Genomic DNA, 18,242 nt, shown 5'->3' on the forward strand with positions numbered 1-18,242 from the left:
CATATTATTTGATTAGTAAAAACACCAACGAAATTTTAATATTATTGTATTATTTTAAATGACAACACTGCGATAGAAAGGAGTGGTGACAAGAGATGGACAAAAGAAAACAAAAAATCGGATTTGCTACTTGCTAGGTTCGACACACACACACACACACACACACACACACACAAACACACACATCTTTAGTAGTCACATACATTTCAAACAATAACCCATTAGAGAAGAGGGGTCATGCCTTCACCATAGATCATTGTCATTGCGATCATTATGGTGTAGTAAATTTTGAAATTTACCCCGTATAATGGAATCGTCCAAGGCGTGCGCCTCCTGTTCCCCCCATCTCACACACGAAAGGGCGGTTGCGGAGTGGAGGTTGGTGGTTGTCTGCCTGTATGGTCGTCTGTGTCGTTTAGTGTATGGCAAAGGGGGGTGGGTGCGATTAATTAAGTGGGATGGGTGGTGATTGGTGGAAGATAGGCAACCGAAGCAACGAATCGCTGGGGCAGGGTTGCCAGTTTGGCATTTTAAATGCCAGATTCCAAAAATCTGGCATTTTTGAAAACCGTTTGGCATTAGAAAAATCATTTGGCATTTGGCATTTTCATTTCTTGTATATTATACTTCAAATGACACCTTTTCTTAATTATTTCTAAACGCGTAAAAACAAACATCTTCACATTTCTTTTTCATTCTTAAAATCCAACCGTGGTGTAGTGGTTTAGCACTCCACTTAGTAGTCAGTAGGTAAATAATTACCCCAACAGGAAATTTAGTATAATTCAAAAAAAACAAAAACAAAAAAAAAAATAAAAATAAAAGAAAAAGAAAAGAAAACACGCAAGCCACCAGGATATGATAGTAAATTGTCTATCAAAAGTGAGTAGTTTTCTTAGTGGGGGTGGGAGTCAACAGACTTTGGCATCTTTTTGAGTGTTTTGGCATTTTTTGAGTCTTCCCCTGGCATTTTGTTGAAAAATAATCTGGCAACCCTGCGCTGGGGAAGTAGTAGGCTATGGCGCGAGACCGTAGGACCGTGGTCCTTGCAAGGACCGCCCCGCACTAGTTGAAAGGTGATAAGAAGTGAGGACCGCCGCCGATCTTCCCCTATGGGACCGGTCTTCGGTTCACAGCTAAAAGACCGTCGGACCGCGGTCTAGACCGGTCTTCAGCGCGGCACTAGTCAAGACTTTTTTCCCACACTTCTGAACGAGTTTCATTTCCATTGAAAACTTTGCTTTCGTGCTCCCAATAAAGAATGCTATAGGTTCTAACTACAATCGGACATTCGACAAACCTAATGCAGACCTGCCTACTAAGACGAAAATTTCGTAGAATTACGAAATTTTGGCTCTAATTTCAGAACTTCATGGGCATCTCTAAGTCAGTAAAACTTATTGAAAATGAAAGTTGATGCCAGACTACATAATTTTAAGAATTTTGAAGTGTTATTTAATCTTTGTGGAGATAAATTGTTGATTTTTAAAGTTGATTATAGCGACTCCAATCTTAATCTCCCAAAAAGTATGGATTTTTAGACTTTAAAGCAGGCAGGCCTGCTAATGTAATTTTACGGGAGAAGTGCATTGTCCAATCAAACAAGGTGAGCATAAACAAAAGAATGCGGGCTATACCAATTTGAAATAATATTATCACTTTTGTATTATATTTCATTCTTTTCTTCTTATACCAGCTGACTGCGTTGAATTTCATTCGCACAATTTTATAATAATATTAGTGATTATTTGGGCAATTTTGACCAAAAAATTATAATTATTTCTAAGATGTTGTTCTGACCATAAACTGTGAAAAATTCGATGGGAGAGCCGCTTTGCTCAGTTCAGTTTTCTGATTCAGTCATCACAAGACACAAAATAAAGTCGCCCAAGTTAAATACCACAGAGCACCCATCTATTTATGATGGCTTTGATAATAAAATACTTAATGCGAACTACTTGGAACCAAAAGTTAAAATGGGTATTTCTTTTTTACGAAACCCGCCGAAACCCAACAAAGTTATGGGAAGTAGGCAGCAGTGGGGAGTGAAACAGCGACTCAGGGAAGTACACACCAGTGGGGAGTGAACCTGGGACTATCGGAGGAGGAGGGTGTTTCTTTTTTACGAAATCCGCCAAAGTTATGAGAAGTGGTTAGCAGTGGGAAGTGAACCAGCGACTCAGGGAAGTGTACCTGGGACTATGGGTTTCGGCGGGTTTTGTAAAAAAGAAATACCCGAGGATTATCAAAGACTGGAATGCTCTTCCCAATCATGTGTTGACACAACAGATTTAGAAACATTCAAACGAAGATTATCAAAATTCTTTAGCCTAAACACCAACAATGGCTGTCACATTCAACATCTCTCTCCACCCTCAAACACAAATACTCAAAATTGAGTCGCCTATGGGTAACATTCAGATTCAGATACACAATAAAGTACTCAGACTCAACCCATATTTCATATCTTTTACTATAAATTCAATTTTTCAATCTCAATATTACTCAGACATAATTCCATTTTGAGACGAAAGGCCAAAAATGGACAATCCTCCTGTATGTAGCAAAGATAGCATAGCACTTTGAATATCAAATTGAGAAGGAGTCTACAATCTTTTGTGAAATTTGAAATAAACAAATTATTTGTATGCAGTCAAAAACAATTCAACTGAAAATCAAAGGGTTTGGATTAATTTTGTCTCAGTCATAACATTGATTCTATAATCTATTCTATGCAGGTACTCAATAGTCTGAACTAAATTAATACCGCCTTGTTGCATTAAAAATATTCACCTTTTCCCCAGTTCCTACACTGTTCCTTGGTGTGCTTATACAACTGGATACCTATTTTTAACTATTTAGTTTAGCAAACTATGAATTGTAAAAGGATTCACACCTTCTAATCTTCCAGAGACTCATGATGCAACCCCTGTCACCGTTTTAGGATAGGAAAGGTGTTTAAAGGGGTTGACTTTCAATTATTGATAACAACGAAACAATTCACTGGGATTTTATTGACTCTCTAAAATGCGTACGGGACATATTTTTAGAACTAATTTTAATATGATAACAGATTGAGCTTTTTTTTAGATTTATATAGCGCAATATCCACTAAATGTGCTCAAAGCGCTTTACAAGGGGTCCCTGGTCAACAACAACATTTAACATGTAGGACAGGACATGACGCCTGTTAAGCGATATTACAATTTTTTGGACAAAGACAACGCTGTTAACGGCCAGGTACTCATTTTACACCTGAGTACGGTGAGAGCATGTGAGTAAAGAGCCTTTTCCAAGGACTCAACTATGCGCCGAGTGCGAGGCTCGAACCCAGGACCTTCCGATCCAAAAGCGAGTGTCATACCACTAGACCACATAGCCGCACAACAGATAAGGTACACAGCTTGGAAAAAAGAACTGACCATGATCAAACGTCTTTAAAGAATGATGTGAAAGACCAAAAATAATGTTCAATTTATTATCTGCATTTTAAATATACTAGTACAAAGCCTGCAATTTCGCGGGGAAAGAACTATTTTCATTCGATATTGCCTGAATATTTTCTTGATTATCTTGATTACGATTAGATGCACACTTTAATCGATGTGCTTGTCGCTGCCATGCTTTATTCGGCATGATTTTAGTTTATCAGTCAGTAGATATCAATATCAATAAGTCACAAGTCTTTACAACGCTTGACTTGGGAGGCCTTCCTAAAGCTCCTTCAAAGGGAAACAACTTAAATAATATTCCCTCAACTAACCCCAAGAAAAATAAAACCTAGAGTACCTTTAACTAACCCTAATACATGGGTGCAAGCAACTGGACCTCAAAAAGCCTGCAAGTCAACTTATGACCAGACATATAATCTGAAAAAGCCTGCAAGATTCACGGACTTGCCTCGTCATTTGAAGTCTTGTTCTCAGCATCTAGTCTTCATAATAGTAGTCCACAATTGTTGTATGTTTAATCTAAAGGTTGTAATGCAGTAATTTGTTCAGTTTCTTGTCACAAGTTGCACAATTTTAAAATATACAAAAATAAACTAAAAAATTAACCAAAAAAAAAAAGAATCAAATCCAAATCGCAAAAACCGGCGAGGTAATCCAATCGACTGGCAGTAACAGGCACTCTTGCACCCATTTTCCTATTAGTAATAGGAAAATAAACACCCTAGCATTATGACTAACCCTAATAGAAAAAAAAACCCTCGGACTGCTTTGCATTACCTTTCAATACTAGACAAATTAAAATGGCGGCCGAGAATCAAAACAATGATCAAATTAGGAAATTTTAAAATTTCACAAATCTATCAAGGTTTGTTCTAGAGTTTTAAAAATGCTTCTATATGATGACAAATTGAATAAATAAACGCCTGAAAAAAGATCTACAGTGAAAATACAAATTGAAAGAATACTGAGGATGTAGGAGCTTTCAGTATGTGATATAAAAAAATTGGTTCTTATCTCATTGGAAGTGTAAAACCACTATTCTGGGGCATTGAAAACATACCATGTGTAAATGATCTTCAGGTTACAGAATGGCGGCATCTTATTTTCAAGTCTAAATAAATGCTGGTCGTCAATAAAAATCATCCATCCTCGCTCTTTAACGTTTCGTTATCTGTAAACTCCTGCTACTAAAATAGTTATATCACCTTATGATTCAATATGTAACCTATTAATTAATAGTCCTCCGAAAGACCGATTACATACACACTTCCAAGGGTTTTGAAAGGCAAAAGTAGATGTGGGTCAAGACTTTTTTCCCACACTTCTGAACGAGTTTCATTTCCATTGAAAACTTTGCTTTCGTGCTCCCAATAAAGAATGCTATAGGTTCTAGCACCTTTACTAAGACTTATGACTAACCCTAATAGAAAAAAAAAAATCCTCACAAATCTATATGGTGACAAATTGAATAAATGAACGCCTGACAAAAGATTAATGGTGAAAATACAAATTGAAAGAATACTGGGGATGTAGGAGCTTTCGGAATATCTCCCCTATACCTAACTTATGTGAGGTCAAATGAAAATCTGAAGCAGACGCGCATAATATCAAGTTTGTTCGGGCTAGAAGCTAGACAGATACAATTGACAGTTTGCCGACAACGTTGAACTAAATATTTGCCAGGGCAATAATTATCACATCGGTGGCATAAAAACGACCATAATATCAGCAGTAATATTAGTAGACGTTGTTAATCGGTGAAACTTGTTTAAAATTTGTGTAAATCCGAATACCTTCATGTGATCAAGTGAATAATATCACTATGAATGCCACGATTTGCTGAAAAATGCCAACACACACACACACACACACATGTATACACCACACACAACACACACACAAACACACACACACACACACACAAACATATACGCAATACTCGTCAACAGTCGTAACGTCACTTCCTTCCTAATGACGCATGGTAACTTAGTAACACTGGCTCTAAACTATCGGAACAACAATAAAAGCGTATCCAGAGGAAAAAAACCCTATAAATTTGATCATGTTTTCGACTTTTACACATTCTGATCACAAGGCATATATGAAAAGTTCTAGCCAGCATGAAGAATAAAAAGTAATGATTTTCTGTGTTTAGAACCAAGATGGCCACCGTTGCCGAGCGGCGTGACATCAGACTACTGAATCCAATTAGAACATACTACTACATAACAACACTGATCACCGCAAAATTAACAACACCACGGAAGAAATAATAATACTTAATGTCATAAATAGATGACACAAACTGACAACTTTTTACAGTGTCAAAATTAGTTGATTTTGAGAGTCTTAGTGTCATCGGTACATATTTTATGATATCTGTTTGACTCAACGAACTTTCAAACTGACTTTAAATTATAAAAGGAAATCAAGTTATCTGTTTATCTATCTGTAAAAAATACAATTCTAATTTTCAAATCTTTCATTAGAGTTGTGCGCCGTATCATTTTTTTTATTGACTCAAATAAGCACAATGTTCTCCACAAAGCTATATTTTTTAAGGAAAGGACTAGTAAAAAGCCCGCAATGTCGCGGGGAACGAACTATTTTCATTCGATACTGTACTCACCATCATTTAATGAGGGCAGATTGGTAAACAACGTTGTCTGTGTAATTTGGTATATCTTCGACTGATTTTTCTGTGTGGCCCAATAATATATTTAATAATATATTCCCTCAACTAACCCCAAGAAAAAATTAAACCTAGTACCTTTAATTAACCCCAATAGGAAAAACAAACACCCTAGCACTTTAATAATACTTATGACTAACCCTAATAGGAAAAAAATGTAGTGATGGTAGAGATGTGAAATATTGTAATCTTTGGCTAAAAAAAGAGAATTTTCAGAAAGAAATTTAAAAAACAAATAGATTATGTCCACATGATTTGTCTAGAATTGCCAATTAACATGCATTCAAGAAAAAATTACCTCTCGTTCCTCTTTCCTCACTTTACCAGAATGCTTAGCACTGCCTGGTGTAGGGGATCTAGGAAAAGATGTCGTGCGTTGAGTCTGCTGCTTTTGATTTTTGTTAGTATCGATAGTCCGTACCTTTGACTTTGTCACTTTCGGAGATGATTCTTCCCCACAGCCTGTTGCTTTCTTAGTCCTGAAAATTGAAATTGAAAAGACTTGATGACAGTTGGATACAAATAGGGCTGCTCGATTTATTTGTTTTAAGTTGATGTGACCATATTTGTTCTCTGTTTTATTTACAGAAGAAAGTCGTAATAAGTCAGTTCCCATGAAGAAAATTGTTACCAAATAGACAATACTTGATTAGCAACAGGATAAAATCAAACAGTTGTTTTGGTTTCTATGGAGAATGCTACTGCCACTAACTGCTGTTGTAAGATGGATTGTCATGTAAATAGAGGGATCTCTGACCAAAATAACAGACATTGGCTATTATGTTTTCAACTTACCATATAACATCGAATTCTGGACAATATTCCGTTAAAACAGATGGGAGTGTCGCTATTCTAACGTCTTTCATGATGACACAAACATGATGAGGGCACCATGACACACCGTAATCATTGCACTCACCGTTGTCAATAATACTGTCCTTGTCGTCATTCACCGCGTTTCCGGTAACTTCAACTTGTCAACACTCGGGACTCAATCCCTCCTTAGTGACAGTTGTAGGTAAAGGGGGATTATGATGAAAAAGGGCTCAAATAAAAACATATTTTGTGTTATTTCCCTTTGATATGTTCGCCGCCGGGGGTGGGAGTTCCACAGCAAATTGTTTTAAATTTACAATGATACACGTCGACTATGATCCTTTTGGGGGGAAAATGTGTGCATATTAGCAGGTCTGATATCCAAACGCAAGTATGGGCTTGTTTTAACATTGCTGTAATGGACAATGATATTTGTATGTAATAATTCAATTCAATTCAAATATTTATTTATTGTCGGCATTTAAAATGTTCCATAGATAATGTTGTCAGGCTAATAGAAGCCTTTGACCGACATAGGTTTTAACACATAGTGCATAAAAATACATCTAGTAATACATTTTCCCTTAAAAATATTCCCTCATCAAGATTCCAATCATGACACACAAAGAAAAGTAATAACAAGATATGAAGTGAGTAGAAAAGTGCCAGAAGACAATAGAGAATAAAAAATTTTTTCGCGGCGGTGGTGGGGTTTGAACCTGCGACCTTATTGGTACGACAACTCCGCCTGGCAGGTGAGAGCGTGGCTCTACCGTGTGAGCTATCCACGAACACAAAAATATTCGTTTCAAACCCAAAGTCATTTCTAGATCCCTCTCTCACCCACTTCTTGAGATCGCCGATTCGTTCACCACCATCGCGAAGTAATTTTGACCAGCAGTTAAGCTTAATAGCCAATATTCTCATCACAAACATATAACATAGAAACGATTGAGACATTGAGTATGCTCCGGTGTATGGGGTGAATTTTTTTTTTTAAATTTTTATTCTCTATTGTCTTCTGGCACTTTTCTACTCACTTCATATCTTGTTGTTACCAACATAAGTGCCTGCTCCACTCACTTTTCTGAATTAAAAATTGCATGGCTGGCCATTCCATGAGAGGATATGATTTTTGAAAACATTAAAATTTGAAATTTTCCTGATGTGCTTGGGAAGTTCATTCCAAAGCACAGAAGCAGAATATCTGAAAGATCTTTTGCCATAACACGTTGTTCTGACCCTTCGAATATCAAGGAGGTTTGAAATCTAACATTGTATCTGTTATTTTTCAAAATGACCATATCAGATAGACAAGGAGGAACAATTTTGTATAAAATTTTTAACGTTTCCAAAGCAATTGGTCTCATTCGTCTTATTTGTAGGGAGGGGACTTTGGCCTTTAAAAGTAATTGGTCGTAGGATTTTTTGTCATCTTCATAAATAAAACGCAGTGCTCTTTCTTGTATCTTTTCAAGCTTATCACAATTAGTTTTAGAACAGAAATACCAAGCTCGTGGACAGAAATTGAAATTTGACAATACAAAAAAGTGAAATATTGTTAACTTGTTCAATTTTGAAAGGTATTTTCCTAGCCTTTTTAGGACATTTAATTGCTGAGAAGCTTTACGGCAGATGGTTTTAATGTGTAAATCAAATTTTAGTTGGTAGTCTATGTCGATCCCTAGTAATTTTACAACTTCTTCACATGTAGTACTTGCAGTTCCAATATTGAACGTGGGTTTCTTTGTGGGTGTTTTTTGTACCTACTGCAATTGCCTGGAATTTGTCCGGGTTTGCTTACATACAATTTATTTCGAACCACTTGATAAGAATTTCGCTTTCATTTTCAATAGATTTTAAAAGCATATCGAAATTTGAATGAACATATGACAGGGTATTGTAGTCAGTATAATTATATAATTTTCCCTCTCTGATAAAGTAAAATATATCATTTATAAAAATGTTAAGAACTAATGGTCCAAGAATTGATCCCTGTGAAACGCCTTTTTTAGTGGCTGCCCACAGCATCCTGTAATTTTATTTGTTGTTTTCTTCTGCTCAAGTAATTTTCAATTAAATAAAGAGCTTTTTGTTCTAGCCCATAGGCAGCTAGTTTAGCAATAAGAATGTTGTGAGGCTAGCAGTCAAAAGCCTTCGAAAGGTCCATGAGGATTGCAGCGACATATTTTTTATTGTCTAATCCTCTTTCCAATCTTCAATTAAACGCAAAAGTGTAATATATTATTACGTTGGTTTGAGAGTGATTTTCATTAGCTACAACAATGAGCCAATAACAATGTTGAGTTATTAGTTCTGCAAATAAGTTCTCTCAACCTAAATTTATCAAGATTGTTCTTTTTTTTTTTTAATTTTGTCATTGGTACAATAATTTTTATCAATTTTTTGTCACCTCATTCTTCACCTACACCATTGTTTCGGCAATTCATCTGTGGTGGGGGTGATGAAGATGTGATAGTGGTGGTGGTGGTGATTGAAGTACTTATGGTAGTGATGATGGTGTGATTGTGGTGGTTTCCAGTAGTGATAGTGATAATTCATACGACAGCGGGTGGGAAATACAATTAAAGTGCAACAACAAGGCCTTTGTTAGACCTACACTAAAAAATAGCACTTCTGTTTGGGACCCATTTTACAAATCAAACATCCAAGAAATCCAACGAATAAAAAACAGAGCAGTGACATTTATAAATCCAAACAAGGATGTTTAAAACAAACAAAAAAACACGAAACTGATTTAAATCTTGAACCGCTACAACAAAGAAGAAAGCGTGACAAAGTGACAATATTTTGCAAAGGCCTAAACGACCAAATAAAATTACCAGTTGGTGATATTCAACATAGTAAGAGGATGCCATCCGAGTTTATGGTTCCTCATAGTAGTAGTAGTAGTAGTAGTAGTAGTAGTAGTAGTAGTAGTAGTAGTAGTAGTAGTAGTAGTAGTAGTAGTTGTTGTTGTTGTTGTAGTAGTAGTAATAGAAGTATCTGTTATTGTTGTGATGATGATGATGATGATGATGAAGATGTGGTAATTGTTGCAGTGATGAAGGTGGTAATGATGATGTTGTGGTGGTTGCTGCGGTAGTGGTGGTGGTGGTGGTGGTGAAATTGGCTCCACACTTGTGAAGTTAATGAAATCAATAATAAGGTGGAGAAAAAAAACAAACCTGTGATTGAATTCATAAAGCTTTTATTCACGAGATAAAAATAACGGAATTGCTATTGGTCAATACTGACCCCCGGGCGCTGGCACGTGCTGGTCAGTACTGACGAACAAGCGCCAGCGCCAGGGGGTCAGTACTGACCAATAGGTACTGGTGGTATTTTGCTGTTTATTCTATCCGCTTTGAATTTGTCCTTTCTAAGCAGATGTTAAAATCCACTCGACATCTGTCATCTTTTGTCAATTATTTTTCTGTCACTAGCACGGTCCAATCTGAGGCACCGTCTGACCGCTGACAACACTTTCTGCCAAAATGTAGGATGCACTGGAAGGAGGGGCGAGCTGGTCCCTGTGCTAAGGGAATATATCCACCTACCGTTTGATAGTGCTAGTATGTAGTAGCAATATGTATTGGTGGCCGAAGGAGTAATAAGTACAGAAAATATAGTTGCGATCGTAATAAATTATTTATTATAATAGGGCTGAGATGTAGTGACGTCATACCTACTCTTCCTGTTCCAAACTCCCGGGAAGTGTATGTAAATGTAACCAAGTTTCAGTTAGAAGCAGGATGCATATACCGGAGGATTACGGGAGGTAAAAGAGGATAGATTATGATCTTTGATTGGCGACAGGATTTATTTAGAAAATTAAGATGCCATGACTCTGAAACCTGAAAATCAATTACACAAGTTTGGTACCCAATCCTCCGGCAGAGTGGTTTTACACTTCAATTGAGATTGGAACCAGTTTGTTTTTTTTTGTTTTTTTTACATCACATGTTTGTTCCCTTTTATGATGGTGCAGCTGTTGGTGACGGTGAAGAGATCATATTATGATGATTTCTAATGTTTTTGTTTTTGAGGGTTTTACGGCGCTTGCAACAAATTAAGGTCATATCAGCGCCAGTAAAAAGGAAGAAAATGGGATAGTAAAAAGTTCTAGAATTACAATTAAAGCACTAAAGAAAAGGTAACAAAAATGGGAATTGGTTCAAATAGGAAACAGGTGTAGATTCCAAGAGCACACTATCAAAGTACTTAGTTTAAGATCACCTAAAGATCTCGTCCAGACACAAGCACAGGTCCCCACTAAGAGGAATACACTCAAATGTTTACAAATCATATAATATAATATTATGTAAACAAAACATACTACAATGCATAACAGAGAGATGATTTACAAGGAAAAAATATCATCTCCCAAAACTGTAACTATACATCCGACTGTTTCCCTCCCAGCGAAGGAACTCTGGCCAGGGTCAGGACAAAAGTAATCTCATTCCAAGACAACGACAGGAAACAATTGGAAAACGGGTATGGGGGGATAGAAGACACAGCATGTACCTCCTTGCACGTTATGGGAGGTCAGGATCCCCACCCAGGATGATATCTAAATCTAATGGTGAGGGGACACTGATTGTGAATTGTGAAATGGTTTTGTGGACTGTCAACATTTCACGGAGTGTAAACGAAAGCTGTGGCGGGACTTGGTTTATAAGGGTATTGCGAGCAGCGGCTCTTTTTTGAGAATGCTTTAAAAGTATGGAGCTACTCGGTTTGTTAAAAGAAGCATATGATGTTTTCTGTAGCAGAGATGGAGCACCCAAATTGGGTTTACAAAGTGAGCCTTTCCAGTCAGTCTACCTATAAATCGCATCACAGCACTGAAACTGCCCTTGTTGTTTAGGGACTTTATTTCGCCAAGTGACATGCCATTACTAGCACCCGGAAACAGAGACACCATCACAAGAAACACATTTTTAAAAACAAAGAATAATTCTTGAACAATGTCACATCTGTATAAAATATAACATATCCAGTTGAAATCTTACCCTTTTGGGTACTCCCAGGGACAGAAAGACATGCCAATGCAAAAAAAAAAAAATGTGAAAACATTAACCCGTTCGACAATGCACTTTGGAGAGTTTGTGTTTTGTGTTTTTAAGGGTTTTACGGCGCTTGCAACACATTTAGGTTATATCAGCGCCAGTAAAAAGGAAGAAAATGGGATAGTAAAAAGTTGTAGAATTACAATTGAAGCACCCAAGAGAAAGTAAGACAAAGGGGAACTGGGAACAAATAGGGATCAGATGTAGATTCTAAGAGCATACCACCCATGTACTAAGTTTGAGATCACCTATAAGTCTCATCCGGACACAAGAACAAAATCCAACAAAGAGGAACACACTCAAATGCTAACATTATACATTAAAAATAACGCATGTAATAATACATAACAGATTTACAAGGAAAAAAATATCATCTCCCAAAACAATAACTATGCATTTGACCGTTTCCCTCCCAGGCAGGCCCACGACCAGGGCCAGGAAAAAAACAAACCAAGTAATCTCATTCCAAGACAAAGACAGAAAGCATGTTGGAAAACAGATATAAGGGGATAGAAGACAAAGTATGTACCTCCCTGCCCGCTATGGGAGGTCAGGATCCCCACCCAGGCACTTTGGAGAAAAGGGCTAATACAGACGTGGAAAACTGATCTTCTCGTCCAGCAAATAGCTTGCTCCACTGAGAACAAAAGTTGCATAACAACATATAGGACAATTGCCAGGACAAAGAAGTTCAGAATACTTTTGATGATGCAGCTGCAGAGGGAAGAGAAATTAGTTATCATCAGTGGCAAACCATCAAAGAAAAAAGAAAAATACGAAGTAATGAAGAGGAGTAGTTTCGTATGTGTCACAAAGGGGGAAAATGGCTGCTTCCAGGATGTGTGGAATTTATTCAAAACTCAGATGCTAGCGTTCAAAGTACCGTACATAATATATTTAATATGGTTGCACAATTTAAATATTATGAACAAAGACAAAACACGGTAGAAAACAATGAATGCCTAATTCATGTCCATTTTGCCGAGAATTACGCCAGCAAATGGGACAAGGGAATACAAAATGATCATCATGTGGTGCTGCAAAAAAAAAAAAACAACAACAAAAAACAAAAATTTCTCTCCATACGGGCTATTACCAGATTGGAAGATATAATTGCAAACCTGTTCTATTCAAAAGCTCTTGTGGAATTTCTGACTCTTTACTGCATGACCTCTATGCCATTTGGACTTGCCTCAACCCAATTCTAAAAAAAGTTATAAAAATGTATCCACATGTAAATAAACTATTCTTTCTCAGTCCTAGCCAACCGCCCAATACAGACAAAGGTTAAACTTCTATTTTCTATCTACTAAAGTTTTTGAAAAAGGATTCCTATCAACAGAATGGAATTGTGAAAAAAAAAGGCCAATGCACTGTTTTGATATCATTGTCCGTATTATGCTGTAGTCCATTTTATTAAAGTTAGGACTCATTAGAGACCACTAAATCTTTAGAAATAAAATCAAATATGATTTCTGCGTTATATTGAAAATTGTGTAACATGTTTAAAAAGAAAACTTATTCCAGAAGCTATCCCAACAGGCTATTTGGTTTTCAACAAGGTGTGGTTTATTTCTACGCTAGTCACACAACTCTGCTGAAAACAAGACGCAAGTTTGGAAACTTTGATATCGTTTAAAAATTATCAATATTATTTCCCACTTAAAAGGGAAATGGTCTATAAACTATTATTTGTAAAAATTAACATTTGTATTTAATATGGATATGTCTAAGGAGTGGCAAAAGTTGTTAAAAAACATGAAATATCAATTAAACAAGGCTTGTATTGTATCTCTTATGACTATTGTTACTTTTTTTGTTCATAAAATGGTGTGATGAGAATGAATACTTACACAAAATCAAACTTTTAACAGTGCACCATTTATAACGCTGGAATTTACAATTTTTGTCTCATTTTTATAATATCATTTTCATTTTACAAAATGAATGCAATTTGTCAAATCGTTTACTATGATTACAGTGAAAATGGAGACAAATAATTTTCAAGTACCTATGACAGCGGTGGACATATTTTTTTTTTGTTTGTTTGTTTGTTTGTTGCTTTAGGTCTCTTCCAACACAATTGAGGTTATATGAGAGACCGCTGAAACAAAAAAACAAGCAATCTAACAAAAATAGAACAAATGTAAATCAAAATCATAACCTATAGATATCATAAGCTAAATTATAAATAACCAAGAACAAACAGGCAGAAGATTTACAGAAAAAAAAATATCCCCTGTCAAAAATACAATCACAAACCAAAGAAGCAGGATAGGCTAGTAAAGAGAAGAAGAAACGACATCACTATCGGATCGTACACCCATGCGAACATCATAGGTATATGATTCAAGGGTGATGCTCCCATCCAACCACCCGCACGGTGGACATAATCATTTTTTAAAAAATACATATGACTGAAATGCTTAGCAGTATTGTTAAAAGTATGCAGTGAAGTATTTTGTCTAAACTAAAAAGACAAAAATCTGATGAGGAGTATCATAAAATATGAACTTCATATTGTCACAATTCAAAAGACAAAATAATCACACCGCTATGAAAAAAACTCCTTATCAATATCAATGGACATAAACTTATCACACTTGAACATGACAATAGGCAGGTATGTGATTTGTTTTGTTTGTTTTTAAGGGTTTTACGGCGCTTGCAACACATTTAGGACATATCAGCGACAGTAAAAAGAAAGAAAATGGGAAAGTAAAGAGTTCTAGAATTACAATTAAAGAACCCAAGAAAAGGGAAGACAAAAGGGGAATTGGTTCAAATAGGAAATAGATGTAGATTCCAAGAGCACACTATCAAAGTAGGCCTACTTAGTTTGAGATCACCTACAAGTCTCATCCAGACACAAGCACAGATCCCTACTAAGAGGAATACACTCAAATGTTTACAAATCATATATAATATGTATACAAAACATAATACAGTGCAAAACAGAGAGATGGTTTACAAGGAAAAAAATCATCTCCCAAAACTAACTATACATTTGACTATTTCCCTCTCAGCCAGGGTATCCGGCCAGGGCCAGGTAAAACCAAGTAATCTCATTCCAAGACAAAGACAGAAAGCAAGTTGGAAAACAAATATAGGGGGATAGAAGACACAGTAAGTACCTCCCTGCCCACTATGGGAGGTCAGGAACCCCACTCAGCAGGTATGTGATTTCTTATGCCAAAAAATGGTAAAGCACTTGTTTTTTTTTTTTTTTTTGTTTTTAAGGGTTTTACGGCGCTTGCAACACATCAAGGTCATATCAGCGCCAGTAAAAAGGAAGAAAATGGGATAGTAAAAAGTTCTAGAATTACAATTAAAGCACAAAAGAAAAGGTGAGACAAAGGGGAATTGGTTCAAATAGGGAACAGATGTAGATTCCAAGAACACACCGTCAAAGTACTTAGTTTGAGATCACCTAAAAGTCTCATCCAGACAGAAGCACAGGTCCCAACTAAGAGGAATACACTCAAATGTTTACAAATCATATAATACAATATGTAATCTAAACATAATACAATGCATAACAGAGAGATGATTAACAAGGAAAAAAATATCATCTCCCAAAATCATAACTATACATTCGACTGTTTCCCTCCCAGCCAAGGAACTCCGCCAGGGTCAGGACAAAACTAAGTAATCTCATTCCAAGACAACGACAGGAAACAATTGGAAAAAGGTTATGGGGGGATAGAAGACACAGCATGTACCTCCCTGCCCACTATGGGAGGTCAGGATTGCCAACACTGGCGTGTAAATGAGCAAGTCACCTTGCAGTTAGGATTCTCAAATCCTTTTGGAAAAAAAAATACGATTTAAAATCATCACAACAGTTACAACACTATAAATTCTAAAAAATGAAGACAAAAAAAGAACATATCGCTACCAAGAATTGAAAAGAATAGAAAATATAATAAAAATTACACCTTCCTCTCAATTGACTAAAATGGAAAGCCTTGGAGAAAATGGAAGAAGAAAAATTCTTCAAAGATCATTCAAAAGAAAAGCATTTAGAGGTGGCTGTCAAATTCTCATCGAATTTTGCAGGATACACCACTTTTCTCAGCAAAGACCACATTCAAACTTACATCAAGACATAATATCATGACATGCAAAGGTGTATCAAAACTAAAGGCAACACTATAGTCGAATATACAACCAAATTGATAATAATATAAAAAATACCTGAAAGGTTAAGACCATATGCAGATAACCATCCACGGTGGGAAATTTCCTTAAGTCAAAGAGTGCGCATGACTACATTATAAACAATCTCCTTGCACTCCTATTGCGTCGCGTCTTTTGTTGTTTTGACTACACTGTGGTTTTGGTTTGTTTTTTCTACAATACTGCAATGTTTGTCGGTTTATTTTGATACTTGTTTTTCATTATTTATTTTCAACAATGGATGGATTGATTATAAATAGTGATTTTCAAATTATTAACTGTAAATGAAAGCATTGACCTATCAGTTGCAACAAATGATGTCATTGATGGCCCATTAGATACTGTATCTGTTTGTATGGACTATACCAGCCTTATTTGATTCATCAAAATCATTAACACCTTCAAGAAGTAACCCAAAAGAGTAGATAGTTAATACAAACACAAAACCTGTCAAAGAGCAAGAAAAAGTCAACATTGTTTCTAAATTCTAAGACAGCAAACTTGAATCAAGACAAAGATAAATTAATAACGTCTTTTAAAAGGTGGCTAGACTGTCTGATAAACAAATCACATCCCCAAATTCCTACAAAAAGTCACATAAAGAAACAGTTACAATAAAAGGTTATCTGCTAAGTATTTAAGCAAGGAAACACATGATTTTTTTTCCACTACAATTAGACATGAGTGTGTCAAAAGGAAGAAGGTGGTATGTACAAGAAAACAGGATTGCTTTGTCAATGAACCATGCATCATCTAAAGCCTACAAAATATTGCAAAAGCAATTCTACCTCCCTTACGTTGACACATTGAGGAGACAAATAAGAAAAAAAAATATGTTTGGCCTGGATTCACTTCTTAAGTTTTGGACACATTCAAAGTAAAGGTTTCTAACATGAATAAAATCGATAGAGACTGTGTACTTATCTTTGATTAATTCTCTCCTTACCGATCATTTTCAGTATTTTCCCAAAATGACAGGCTTACCGGGCAGGAAAATTGTTTTTTTTAAACACAAACAATTTCTCTACAAGACAACTTTATGTTCTTATTAGTTAAACAAAGATCATTCTTCAAAATTTGTGATGAACAAAATAAATCTGAATTTTTAAAAATTCTTTTGTGTTGTAACAAATGTAACGATTTTGCTGGAGGTGGTAAGGAGAGGGTTAGATTTCTTTTAAAATGTCATTTAACTTACACAATGTAGAAAAAGATTATATTGAAGGATTTGAAGACTGCAGTGATTGGCATACGAGCAAGTGACAAACCAGCCAACTATGCCACTGTTTTTATGGCAAAAGGTGTCATTAGAACTGGAAACAATCATTTGGTTATGACCGCACTGATTCCAATATTAATTAAGACCACGAATCTAAAATTATTAATGTATAAAGCTATTTCAATTATAAATTCTATAGGACTTGAACATAAAGCTGTCATTTGTGACAGTCTTTAAATCATTGAATATAATACATGCAAAGCCTTTTTTTTAGGTTTGACGAGGAAAATAATTGTCATTTTTGACCCGCCCTACCTCATTAAAAACCGTTAGAAACAACTTGATGAAACATATTTTTTTCACATATGTAATTCTGACATCAGTGGTCTGTAATAATAATATGATATATATATATATATATATATATATATATATATATATATATATATATATATATATATATTAGTGCCGCGCTGAAGACCGGTCCGGACCGCGGTCCGACGGTCTTTTAGCTGTGAACCGAAGATCGGTCCCAGAGGGGAAGATCGGCGGCGGTCCTCACTTCTTATCACCTTTCAACTAGTGCGGGGCGGTCCTTGCAAGGACCACGGTCCTACGGTCTCGCGCCATAGCCTACTACTTCCCCAGCGATTCGTTGCTTCGGTTGCCTATCTTCCACCAATCACCACCCATCCCACTTAATTAATCGCACCCACCCCCCTTTGCCATACACTAAACGACACAGACGACCATACAGGCAGACGACCACCAACCTCCACTTCCCAAACCGCCCTTTCGTGTGTGAGATG

General features: G+C 36.2%; 1 protein-coding gene across 2 annotated transcripts in view; it reads right to left on the minus strand.

The window, feature by feature from the left end:
• LOC144974942 (uncharacterized) overlaps positions 1–7,103 on the minus strand; it is a 135,784-nt gene extending 128,681 nt beyond the window's left edge. Inside the window, exons 1-2 of one of the 2 annotated variants that reach the window (XM_078918477.1) lie at positions 6,940–7,103; positions 6,443–6,623 (exon numbers count right to left, since the gene is read on the minus strand). In XM_078918477.1, coding sequence (XP_078774603.1) covers positions 6,443–6,623; positions 6,940–7,010 — 252 coding nt within the window. In that variant the 5' untranslated portion in view covers positions 7,011–7,103. The remainder of the gene's footprint in view (positions 1–6,442; positions 6,624–6,939) is intronic. The other variant, XM_078918476.1, reaches the window with a different exon arrangement.
• Between the last annotated feature and the right edge of the window lie 11,139 nt (positions 7,104–18,242).

This window comes from Berghia stephanieae, chromosome 6 (assembly GCF_034508935.2).
Source record: "Berghia stephanieae isolate SIO BIC M18660-M18661 chromosome 6, UCSD_Bste_1.3, whole genome shotgun sequence".
NCBI lineage: Eukaryota > Metazoa > Mollusca > Gastropoda > Nudibranchia > Aeolidiidae > Berghia > Berghia stephanieae.